Source organism: Monopterus albus, unplaced genomic scaffold, assembly GCF_001952655.1.
Source record: "Monopterus albus unplaced genomic scaffold, M_albus_1.0 scaffold38.1, whole genome shotgun sequence".
Taxonomy (NCBI): Eukaryota; Metazoa; Chordata; class Actinopteri; order Synbranchiformes; family Synbranchidae; genus Monopterus; species Monopterus albus.
In genome coordinates this window covers 4,294,312-4,307,308 of record NW_018127918.1, presented here as the reverse complement: position 1 = coordinate 4,307,308, position 12,997 = coordinate 4,294,312, and the positions used below count along the sequence as shown (strand labels likewise).

Genomic DNA, 12,997 nt, shown 5'->3' with positions numbered 1-12,997 from the left:
AAAAGTAGTCATTGATGCTTTTATTATGAAGGGCCTCGGAGGAAGTCAAACTTTGTTTACTCAGCTCTGCTGTCAGAGCTAGCTACAACTGTTGCACACCGGATCTTGAATGTTACCCAAATCTAGGAGGTTTTCTGATGTCAAAGTAGAAGATGTTGTTCGTTCCAAAGGGTTTAGGTGAATGCTTGGGCGAATGGGAGGATTTAGAAAAGGACTACCAACAAATTCAGGTAAACCAAATAATGTTAATATCTATGGCCGACCGTCTACACTGTCCGGGTAACGTTAAGCTAACAGATGGAGTGCGACGGCACACAGTCAGGCGATAGTGGGATCTGTTCTCAGTAAATATTGTACTGTGATAGCCAAGAAATAAACAAAAGACGAAGTACAAAGTCGTAGTAGGTTACAGTGTACAAATCTACCGCTCACATTGTCACAGTACGAGACAGTTTGAGGAGAAAACATGACCCTTGTGATCCCCTTTACCATATGATGACACACTTCTATCCTAATGGCAGTGATCTCTTTCAGTATGACCGTGACCCCATCCAGGCTCACTGAATGGTTTGATGGGTATGAAGATGATGTAAATCATATGTTATGGCCTTCACAGTCATCAGATCTTAACCCAGCTGAACACCTATGGGAGATTTTGGACCGACGTGTCAGACAACATGTCCACAATAGCTTTCATAAGTTTGGTATCCATCGCTCCAGTACAGTTTAGAGATTTGTAGAATCAATGCCAAGGGGCACTGAAGCTGTTCTGGTGGCATGTGGTGGTCCAACACCTGATAAAGACACTTTATGTTGTTTTTTCTCTTTATTAGTCACCCGTCTGTACTAGTTTATATAAGGTTGCCACAATAGTGAAAATGCTAGTAGCTGGTTGAAGTAACCAAATTTCTATTTAGAAGTTTATCATACTGTATGTTTTGGTGCAAAATCTTAATCTTAAAAGAAACTAGTATTTATTGCTGTCATTTAGATGCACTAGAGAAAGTAGAGTTTTTATTTGTTTGTTTTTTCCAGATGTGGTAGAGATGAATCTGATCCAAGTAACTTTTTCTCTCCCGATACCAGATGAGACACCCAAATTCAGAGTATCTGCTGGTACAGAGTACCAGTAGGAGTTCTGTTTTTCCCAGATTTAGACTTAGTGTATCTTATTGAATTTTTTAAATAAGGTAACATAAGGGCAAGGAGTTAAACACTCTGAATTGGAGGCCAACTGTGTCTGAATTCATTTTAACGAGTAATAATTGTGACCAAAAATTGTATTTAATCTGTATGTGTTTACCTGACCCACTTAATCAGTTCAGTATCAGCTAAAATACACATCTGAAAGTGTATCAATATTGTATTAAGGCGTGGTACCAGAGTAAAAGTATCTAAAGTGGTTATATTCACCACTGTTTCCAGAACACAATTTACTGCTCGGACAGTTGAATTTTGAATAGAAAGCACTTGATTTAATGTGCCAGAGCTCTTTAAACTTAACACATCACTCACTGTGGATGTTGAAACATGATTACCACACAGCAAACAGTCTAGGAAACACTATCAGAGGTCACATACTTGGTGGAAAACAACAAACTTTAGTCTAAATCTACCAAAACAATCACACTTCACATAGACCCATGATTAACACGTGTGGGGACCAAAAAGGAAGGTTATCATCATTAAAAACACAATTACAAAACAACAAATAAAAACATTACGCATTCTCCTTTCAACAAATTTTTTTTTTCACCCCCAGGACACCCACCGTTTATATAAACAGAAACTCGAGGAAGTGACCAAACTGCAAGACAGCTTCTCTGCTGCTATCGCACGTCAGAAGAAGAAACTGAAAGAGCTCGGTGCATCACTAGAAGAGTATGTATTGATCAGGGTTTTGTTGATGATATGCTGGAAGTATTTGTGCAACTCAGTAGAATACAGTTTAATAGGTTACTTACTACCAGTTTTGGCTACAACCTACAATTAATTCATGGTACTCTGATTCTCCAACACATCTGAATTCTGAATTTTGGCTCTAAAGTTTTCTGTGTTATAAACATGTGACAATGTTTTCCCATGATTAGATGCAAAGCAAGCCATTCGACATCCAAGTTAAGTCCAGAGCAATTGGATGCCATTGCTGAAATTGAAGAGTCCATCAAAGACAGAACAGATGCTTTTTTTGAGATGGAAGCTTTTCTGCCAAAGAAGAACGGGTTTGATTCTGTCATTTGAGTTGTTATGTGTCTTTGAAAGACAAAAGGCAGTTTCATAATAAACTGGAAAATGTGAACATGCACATAGTAGTTCTACTGGCATATTAAATGTGCTATAACAGTTAGTATGTGTGTGTATAAGAAACAACAAAATAATTATATTGTTTAAGATGTTAGAACTATGAAGGACTGACTCCTCTTTCTGTTTAGGCTATACCTCAGTCTTGTTTTAGGAAATGTCAATGTAACACTCCTCAACAAACAGGCAAAGTAAGTCACATCAGCGTTCACTACAATTCAGAAATATCCTTAAAAGTACAGTCATTTTAGCATCACATTAATATCATTTTTTTTTACTGGACAGATTTGCCTACAAAGATGAATATGAGAAATTTAAGCTGGTCCTCACGGTCATCCTTTTGGTGTTCTCCTTCACATGTCGCTTTGTGTTGAGCTACAGGTACAATTTCCCCAAACTTTGTTTGTGTTTGCAGAAGTTATTTACAGCCTCAAATCAGAAAAAGCTGGGACAGCATGTAAAATCAACATTTAAATAGAAAATAATGACGTGTAAATCATCAGCGTCCTGTATTACATTGAAAAATAATACTCTTACATTACAAAAACTAAACATTTTGACAATGAAACCTTAAATTTGGTTACGAACAAGACATGTGGCTGCACAGCCTGAGTAGTTTGACAGTGTGGAAGAATGAATGAGTATGTTGAATTATCTTCATTATATGATTGAATTTTGTTGTTTTTTTGGGGGGTGTGGGATGGGGTGGGGGGTTTCAGAGCCCTGGATGCCCTTTTCAACTTCCTGTTGGTGTGGTACTACTGTACACTCACTATCAGGGAGAGTATCCTCATCAGCAACGGTTCAAGGTCTGTGACTAATTCATTGTCTCAGCTATTTCTGTTAGAATGATAATTGATAAACAAGTCCTATAAAGCCTTGTAATGTAGGGAGCCACTTTGAACCCTAAGCCAAAAACACATTGTTGAAATCTTCTTCTTGGCCCCTTCTTTAATTACAATAACTAATGAGTAGAGTCCTCCCCATAATTTCCTTCATAATTTTGAGATCAGTATATGTGAGGAACGCTGCATATGAACGTTCTTATAATGTTCTGCAATTTTATTTGTTTGATGTTACACAGACCTAGTCTGAAAACCTTTAAATGAAGTGAGGAGAGTGAAAGACGTGTTTCTGCCCTGAATGAATTCAAGCACCAACCATAGCACAACCTTTGTTATCCTGTGCAGCAGTATTACATATAGTCCTGTACCTTCATTGTCAGTCCTCCATGTTGTTTCAGGATCAAAGGTTGGTGGGTTTTCCATCACTACGTGTCAACTTTCCTGTCTGGAGTCATGCTTACTTGGTGAGTAATTTTAATCACTTTTCTTTAGGAGAATAGTTTTACACTTTCACAATAACTTTACAGAATACTGGTTGGGGTTGAAAACTTAACCAGGTCATAATTAAAAGAGGACCATATAGTCTTAGTGGAAGTTTCACAGGATGTAAAACTCGTGACTTGAAAAGAAAACCAGGAATCTTGCACACTGCGCCATGCATACAGCTCCATGCATATAAAGGCTATGGGCTTTCACAAAGGACAAACCGTGGTGAGAAAATGCTCTCACTAACAGTGACAAATGCATGTTACATAATCTAGAATTAAAATAAATATGTGTGATGTGGGTCGTTTATGGCGCTCACAAATGCATTGTCCAATCCACAAATACCAGACAGACAAGTTCATAGCTCTGATAACATTTGCTTTTGAAAAGCTCCTTGGGCATCTAAATATTTAAAAGTATCTATGAAATTATTTAATATATGTTTGTTAAATATGTGTGCACAAATTGCTGGACATGGTTATTTTGTTTGTTTGTTTTTTTTACATAAAATATTCCGGTGTCATGTAGATTTAGTTTCTCTGACTTTAACTTCAAATGTAGTTCTTCAATTTTTCCCTTTTGTCCACTTGAATGTTATTGAAGTTCCATTCTAACCAGATGTGGTGTGTGTTCACAGGCCTGAAGGAGTCCTCTACCAGATGTTTAGGAACCAGTTCCTAACATACTGTCTATACCAGAGTAAGAGTTTAAGGATGTGTCCGAATTCCACACTATGTGATTGCATTATGTACTAATCGACATAGCTAGTGTTCTTGACTTGCAACACTCCTTATGAACTGTCATCACAGAAAGTGACAATAACATGAGCAACTCAAATAAAGATTTAAGTCAGTATTATATGATAAATCTCCAACTGTAATTTTGTGCTCAGTCACTCCAGAAGTAGAGGGGATTTGTAGTGATTGACTGGTGATTACTTCATTTGATTGATAAAAGCAACACTATTGAAAGAAAAGCATTATTTTGTGTAACAGGAATATTTTTCTTCTTAAACATTTGATCATCATCATTTTTTTCTTGATAAATACAGTTAATGGAAACAAAATGAAAACTGATATTCTTTAAATATACAGTATTTACTTATTTTAGCACATTCTGAATGTGATTGCATAACCTACTTAAAACTTGTTTAAAACTAATCTGTACAGATATCAAGTGTAAACCGTCAAGAGGCTTCAACATAAACAGTCCTTTCCCTGAGTCAGATGCACACAAGTGTATAATCTTTGTCTTGGTCAACAGTGAAAACATGGGTGTACTTCTTTTCCTGTTCTGTTTGCAAAGTAGGCTTTGTCCAGTTTCTCCAGTACTACTACCAGAGTGGCTGTTTGTACAGACTCAGAACGCTGGGGGAAAGACACAACATGGATCTCACAGTTGGTGAGTGACTAATAGTAATAACAGCCGGTATAGCTGAGCTTTTATTGTATTTTAATTTGTCAAAATATCAATATTACATATGGGCCATGTTCAGCTCTTGTCTTATGTCTTTGCATTCTTCTTGTATGCAATGTAGCAACGCAGGAGGAACTGATACTGTTGATGACAGATTAAGATAATCTCAGTTTAGTGTTTCTCTCTTCTCCTGGTGTTCAGAAGGTTTCCAGTCCTGGATGTGGAGAGGCTTGACATTCCTCCTTCCTTTCTTGTTCTTTGGTCAAGTGAGTAGCCTGCTTCTTACTAGTGCTCACTGTTTACTGACATGTAGGGCTTATTAACATTTTTAAAACATATGGAAACATATTATTGCCTATACTGAGTTGGATTTTTTTGAGCATTCTTGACTGTTGACTGTTCGTCATCTTGCAGTCCTGGCAGCTGTACAACAGCATAACACTCTTCAAGATGTTCCAGCTCCCAGAGTGTACAGAGTGGCAGGTTTGTTCACTAAATGGTAAAAGGACTGTATTTATATAGCGCATTTCCACAGTGTGTTACACTGGCCAAAGCGCTTTACAGAGATGATACACCATTCACCCATTCACACAGAACATTCACACACCGATGACGACAGCTGCCACACAACGGCGCTAATCAAGCCACCGGGAGCAATTCGGGGTTCAGTGTCTTGCTCAGGGACACTTAGGCATGACACTAGACAGCTTCAGTGTTCCTTCACCATTAACTTATGAAATTGCTCTTTCAAAAATGTGTCTATTTTTAAATGCACACATTCATAATGACCAGGTTCAGACTTTTTTTTTTATCTAATCCAGTGATCATCTGTACAGTGCAAACACAAGAACTGGCTAGTAGCCAAAGTAGCTCAGCTTTCTTTCTCAACTCTCTGCAAATTGGGAGAAAAAGTCATGTAATTTTTTTGACCTAATAGTAGGATAGGTATATGATTTTCATGTATCATCAAACCATTCACTGACCCCTCATGCCCTGTGGATTGGGGGGATTGTCACCCTGGAAGAGATCACTCATTTATTCAGGTTTTTCATTTGTTACCTGTCTGTACATGTACACATGAAGAGTATACATGGCAGTTATGTTTTCTTTTGCTGCGGTCTAGGTTCTGATGTGTGGCTGCTCTTACATGGTGCTCTTCTTGGGAAACTTCTTCACTACTCTGAGAGTGGTTTACCAGAAATACATGAACAATCAGGACAAGACCAAGACCTTATAATTAACAGGGTGGAATCAACCAAAATCCTGATTTTCATGGGACAGAAAAGTACAGAATTGATGTATTAACCATTTTTGTGCACTTCTACTTTAACCATTATCCTTTTGATTTTACATTTGTGCGATGGTCAAAGCAACATACTGTACGTGTAGGTCATAGACACTATCACAATGACTGGTCAAAAAAGAAAGTTGTGGCACGTCTTGCATTAAGTAACACTGGAAGGTGGTCTCAGTAGGATTTTCTGTCATAATTGTGCAACTCTGAGGAAATGTTATTGAGTAAAGATATATGATTTGCTTCATATTTCTTTAGGAACATTTGTTACTCAGTAGCTGTTATGAACTTCAGCCTTATAAAAGGGCCCAGTAAAGTACTCCAAAATCTCAGTTGTATTTGTTTTCTCTCTTCATTCGATAGATCGTTCTCTTACTACAACATGGTGAGCATTCAGTATTCAGTGTTATAAGATCTTCTAATGTATATGTATATATACTATAATGTTTCTTTGGAGCGCATATCAACTTCACCTGTATTCATGGTCATATTAGTGTGCGAGAAAACATCAGCTTTCTGTCGGCTCCCATCTTTTAACAACTTTTACTTTATGTTAGTGGTTATAATGTCAAATAGCAGATGTTCCAGTATTTCTAAGGAGCCTGGTTGGCCAATGCACTGCTTAGTTTCTCCACTGTGGGATGAGAAAAATGTTGTCATGTCTTTGAGGCCTCACCAGTTTATACCTTGTTAGCTGTAATCTCATCCTAACCTATTGTTGTGTGGTGTTACACAATCATGAAACAGTAGTCGGGGTTGCATATACATGCTTGCTATAATCATTGCTTCTGTTACTAGCCATAGACAGGTCCTGTCCTAACATGTTTTCAACTTGCAAAAATCAATTTTGAAGTTATCCAAGTTATTTAGTTATTTATCAAAGTGGCCACAAGGTGGCAGCACTAGATTATAAGATCTGACAGAGAACAACCACATCCTGCTGACAGAGTAGAGCTCATCCTGTGAAAACATTTTTTGTCTTTATTTTTGGACAAACATCATATCGTCACACCTTTTAATCTGAGGTCTTTCCAGGTTTTACTGGGAGTTAGTTTTGGGGCACATTTCCTGAAGGTTATTGCAGTCTGCCATCTGGTGCTGGAGGACTGGCTGATGTGTTGAACGGTAGTTTGTTATCGTCTGCTTACCAGCAAGGTCAGTCATCAGTTTAACTCAGTGAGCTTGACTAATTAGTGATTGGGTCGGAGTTATAGCTGTAGTTTGAACAAGACAGATATCACACATTAGTGGGAAGACTGGGCTTAGGGCTCAACTATGTCTAGATTGAGATCTGGGAGACCCCTTGTAATTTTAATCTACCTTCTTTGTAAAAAATATTTCTAATAGTCAACTATAAAAATAAGTTTCTTTTGTAGGTTACTTTCAGTGTAGTCACGGGTCCAACATACTGTAATATCAAAGGAAATTGAACTGAGTTTATTCATATTTCATTTTGTTAAAGCAAAAAGCAGTCTTTTTTTCTACATGGACATGAAAATATCATGCAAGCACACCTGGGCTGTGATTACATGTTGCACATTATCTGTGAATTAAGCAATTGATAATGTAGTTCACTTATTTTGAGTTGATTACCGCGGTTCTTACTTACTACCAAGCAAAACCACACTTAAAGGACCAAACTAGATAGATTTAGTGGGGAAAGAAGACCCCGTGAGAGTCCCAGTGGTGGCGCTGTTGCCCGTCACTACTTTAAACACATCTACTGTACAGGGGAGCCACAGTTTCAGGACACAAAGAAATAAAGGATGGGAAGAAATTTGCACATAAGATCAGATGGAATAATACCTGAAAACTTTCAAATGGAAACCAGCCTCCCTTCCAATTTATTACAGTAGAACTTCCCCCTCAACCCAGTTGTCCACACCCCGACAAAAACTCTTAGATGAGTTAGTGCTGGAGGGCCAGCGAGAGCGAGGCTGGGCTGAACAAACAGGACAAGGAGGAAAGTGAATGGGGTTGTAGAAGGGGAGGAGGAGGGTATTCTTCCAGCCTGCACCTCTTTCATCTTTCTCATTAAAGCCGGAGCAGTGGGAGCCGTCAAGAATGAGCCCAAGGACATGGGAAGTGGGGACCAAGCCTGAGCCTCACATCAGGAGGTGGAATAGAAGGGAAGGAGCAGCCAGTGCAAGCAGACGAGACGCCATGTCAAACCTTCACCTTTAACTTAAACTGCCTCCCTCTGGGACCCAGATAAAGACCTCTTGTCAGCGCTCACCTTCACTCCCATCCCTGGTAACAGCTCCAGCAGCAGCAGCAGGATCTGCGAGGGGGGCAAGCTTTCTCTCAGAGAGCATATATGAAGGAGGAGCGCAATGCTGATGAGCTTCCATCTGGGACAGACTGATTAAAAGAGAAGCAAGGAGAGGGAGTAACTCATGATAGAAGAGGTGATTCTGAAGAAAGAGACTGATCCAGGAGGGTACGCATAAGGGTCTTTGAGCTGTAAAGCTTGAAGTGATACTGACATTTGTGGAGTTGTGTTGGCAATAGCATGTATTATTGAAATCTTGCTTTTGTACAGATAGTTTTACAGAGTTGAAATGTTCCCATTTTGGTGTTCAAATAAATAATATCATGCAAGAGTGTGCTGTTTAAATACAGTGTTACCACAAAGGGTAAGATGAATTGTTTGACATTTGGGGGAAATGGACTTGCTTATGCTAAAATTTGCAACACAGCTGGTGAAGATTATTAAAAAAAAGACACATGTACTGACAGAAAAGTCATTGGACAGTGATCTATAGTCCTGCAAAAGAGAGATATTTTGTTTATTTTAGTGAATAAAGATTAGCAAATGAGACATGAAGTTTAGTCTTCACCAAATGATGGTGTCCTCGTCTGCCCAAATGGCAAAAACATGAGGAGCATATTCTTGGAAGTCTGGATGAATCGAGACAGGTGTGAACACGTCCTAAGGCCCTCACCATCTAACTGGAACAATCTGCTTTTGAACCTGGCCCACCAGTTTTGGCACATATCCTGGTGTCTGTCTGTGAGAAAGTGGGAGTCATAGTCCAACACTAGCCAGGTGTCTCTAGGATTTTGGAACATCCTCCTTGAGATACATGTGTACAGATAGGATCATATAGCCAGTCAGCATTTCATTTTGGTACTGTAAATTAGTTTTGCAAAATAAGGGTCAAAACATATCTTTGTGATCTTACAGCTGTGAGATTCAGATCTACCCCCTCATCATTAATAAATAAAGTCCAATGAAAGCAATTCCTTCACCTCTTGAAATATGAACTGAGCTCCAAATTAAATATGCAGATTTAATAAGAGAGGAATATAGTTACATCCACTTGTAAATTGAGAATGAGGAATGAGGAAATCTGAAAGAAGGAAAGAGATCTTCATGGCCTGCAGAGCAGGAAAGAAAAAAGAGAATTCATCTTTATTTTAACCCAGCTCTTTGGGAGCAGCTCTAGCAGGACCTTCCCCCACTCTGTAGAGCTGATACACACTTTCTGGCTTTCTAAAGGTTTGAGCTGCTGGTTCCTCTAAAAACCACAAACTGCACACAGTAAGGCATAGACTTTCTTGCCAAGTGCCTTAATAAATTTCTCTCTTCTTGAACCATCAAACAGCATTTTGGAATAGACTTTGTGCTGCCAAGCATCACGGGGGTGTCTTTTCCTGGGGGCAGCTGTTGCTCAATATGTAGCGCAGGTCGTCCTGTAACCCTACGGTCGGCGGTTCAATCCATATGTCAAAGTGTCCTTGAGCAAGACATTAAACCCCTAGCTCCCTGTGATATCACCGGTGTGTGTGCGAATGTGTCAGTGTTTGTCTTCATGAATGGGAAATAGTGTAAAGTGCTTTGAGTGCACTTCACTGTGTAGAAAAGCAATATATACGTTTAAGACCATCTTCTTTTGCTCAGAATATTTCTTTATCAAATTAAATCCCAAACCACCAGTGCTGATGAGAAGTGTATGATATCCAATAAATTATGTTTTAACACATAAGAGGAAAAGGATGCAATCTGATTATGATCATCTGAGAAACACAAAATGCCTGTTTTTAATTGGTGGGTAAAAGAGGATTTTATACAGTTTATATTGTAAAAATGTTGATTGGCCTCACACATTAACAGCTGGAGAGCCCAGCTGTGTGTATAGACTGGACAGAGTGGTGGAGATACATTAGCAACACTTTTATGTTTGAGTTATAGCAAGTTTAGACACATACACATTTATTCTAAGAAGGCAGTTGTGTTGCACAGCAGTTTATCCAACAACCCATCACTTCTATACAGCATTACAAGCTATAGCATAGGGTGCCAGATACGGTTTTGGTTTTAGCCTGGGTATAAGCACAGTAGCACCAAATGTGGCAACTTCAATGAGATGAAAAGACTGAGATGCTGCACACAGTCATTGCCCCTAAGAAAAGTTAGATATATTGCATACAACTTCCCACACAGTATATCAAGTATTGTTGGTTGGCATAAAACAAAGCTAGCTGTTTCCCCTGCTTCTAAGCTAAAGAAGTGTTGATTTGCAAGCAAGTTTCTTTTCCCAAACGTGGCAGGATTCATTAAAAAAGAAATGATGATGTATTGTACCTGGATGACAGCGCATGCTGAACATTAAAGTGCTATGACAGGGTACTGTGTCTAAGGTGGGAAAAAAAAATCAATGAAAAAACTACACAAAAAACATCAAAATTTAATGTTTTTCACACGACTATCATAATGGATTGATCATTATGTACCTTTTACTTGATCTTTTGTGTTGAGACCATGACCACAAATAATCCTTGGGTCCATTAAAATCAGATTTAATTTTCCAAGTCATTCTAAAGTGCACAAGTTCATTTGAGTGAGAAAACAAAGCCAAATCTAAATTCTACAGCAAATACGTGCAATGCTAAACGCACCTCAGTGTTATACTTTATATCCATAAAAATATATAGTCAACATTTAGATATACTGATATACACAACTCCATCTTTTGACCCACTTATAGGAAATATTTGGCCCTAAGGGGCCAAATGATGAACAGTCAAGTGGGTCAATGGACCCACTCCCACACACACCGTGTGTTCTTGTAAGCCAGATGGCCAAATTGGAAGAAGCCAAAAGGAAATTAATGACAACACGTTTTGTCCTCTATCTGATTAAATACAATCACCCCACACAGTGCAGAATAAACACCCTGCAGCCTCCTGCAGTGCACATTCATGTCAGGTGGAGCACATTCATTGAACAAGTACATACATAATGGTTCATTGTGGATCACAGAAAAAAAGACTGCATTGTCATTTTCTGATAAACACTTTTTGTTTAGTGTCATAATTTTTATTAAACATGGTTTGTATCATTTTACTTCAGACAGTGATCATTTCTGAAAATGGCTTTCAAATGAGTGCGTTGCAAGAATCAAGGGTGTACATTAGAGGAGGAGCACTGGGCTAGGACTGTGTGTCAGGTGACACTGTCTGGACCACAATGACTATTTTCCTTAAATGCATCAAATGTGAAAGAAATGTCTGTAAAACTAAGAATAATTTGTCTTGATTATAGAAATACTGTTTCAATTATAATAAGGATTTTAAGTGCAGCAGAGCGACAAATGAAGGGATAAGCCAGCATGAAGCATGTTAATAAGGGGGTTGACCCACCATGAGCCTCCCTAACAGCTTCAGTTCTCATTGTCATAAATTCTCAATTCTTTGAATCCTGCTGGAGGATAAACAAAAGTATTTAATCACTGAGCGTTTGGATTATGGTAAGGTCTGCTGCAGTATTTCAGCAAAATCTTCAGATTTACAGAAACACTATTAATTTATTTAAGTGTTAACACATTTAATTTTCTCAAGATGGTCCAATTGCATGTGTAAAGCTGCCTCCATGCTACAGGGAATATTACTGTGGTGACTGAATTACTTTATAAATATTTAATTCAGCCTAATAGTTTTTGCCTAAAGACAGTGAAATCTGAAGATATTTAGTCTAAAAACATCACACTAAGCAAAATCTACCAGTGCTGTGTTTGATGTAAACTCATCCTCAGGATGTTAAACACACAAATTTCAAGAAGTGGTGAGGATGGATTGGGATTGGTTGCCTTCCAAAGAGCTGCTGCTGAAAAGATATAGAAGTTGGTCATATATGTTCTGCAGAAAGAATTCTGCAGGTCCTGAAATACACACACTGTTCACGAAAAGCCCACACTGTGGTAGGTTTCAAGTGTCACATGCACATGTTGTGTACTGTAAAAAGCTTTTATTTTCACTGTGTGGTTTATTGCCTTTGTTTGCATCTTTTTCTACTATCATTGTTACTTTCACTGCAGCTTTTGTTGGTGTGCGCCGGTCAGTGCTATTTCCAGTTTCCCCTGGTTACCATTTCCCTTTTAAATGATCAGGTGTCCCCATTCTGAGCTGAGGTGTAAACAGGAAAATAAAACAAAGCTGCATGAGTACATGCACATTTGTACTAAAGGCTCCAAGTAAATCAAAATGACACTTTATGTTTGTTCTACCATAACACCATAAAATAATTTATACCAGCTCACTCTACACATGAGGTGGAAACAGGAACGGGACAGAATGAAAAGAAAGTATACAAGGAAATTACAATGGAACTTGTAGTAAGAAAGAAAGAAAGAAAGAAAGAGCAACACTGCAG

At 38.4% G+C, this 12,997-nt stretch overlaps 1 protein-coding gene across 2 annotated transcripts; it reads left to right on the top strand.

The window, feature by feature from the left end:
- LOC109959364 (transmembrane protein 120A-like) lies at positions 1-6,717 on the top strand. Of its 2 annotated transcripts, none has more exons than XM_020598647.1 (12): positions 1-230; positions 1,763-1,881; positions 2,091-2,222; positions 2,433-2,492; positions 2,587-2,682; positions 3,021-3,110; positions 3,545-3,610; positions 4,270-4,331; positions 4,941-5,033; positions 5,250-5,314; positions 5,463-5,531; positions 6,172-6,717. In XM_020598647.1, the coding sequence occupies exons 1-12, from the start codon at positions 153-155 to the stop codon at positions 6,283-6,285; spliced, it is 1,044 nt and encodes a 347-aa protein (XP_020454303.1). In that variant the 5' UTR covers positions 1-152; the 3' UTR covers positions 6,286-6,717. The 2 variants fall into 2 exon arrangements, with proteins under 2 accessions (XP_020454303.1, XP_020454302.1); XM_020598646.1 differs by having other exon boundaries at positions 4,938-5,033.
- The last annotated feature ends 6,280 nt before the right edge of the window (positions 6,718-12,997 follow it).

Bases quoted from the DNA above. Each gene is read 5' to 3' on its own strand.
- LOC109959364 (XM_020598646.1), top strand. From the start codon at position 153: ATGTTGTTCGTTCCAAAGGGTTTAGGTGAATGCTTGGGCGAATGGGAG. The intron at 231-1,762 runs GTAAACCAAATA...TTTCACCCCCAG, and splicing joins AGGACTACCAACAAATTCAG to GACACCCACCGTTTATATAA. The intron at 2,493-2,586 runs GTAAGTCACATC...TTTACTGGACAG, and splicing joins CTCCTCAACAAACAGGCAAA to ATTTGCCTACAAAGATGAAT.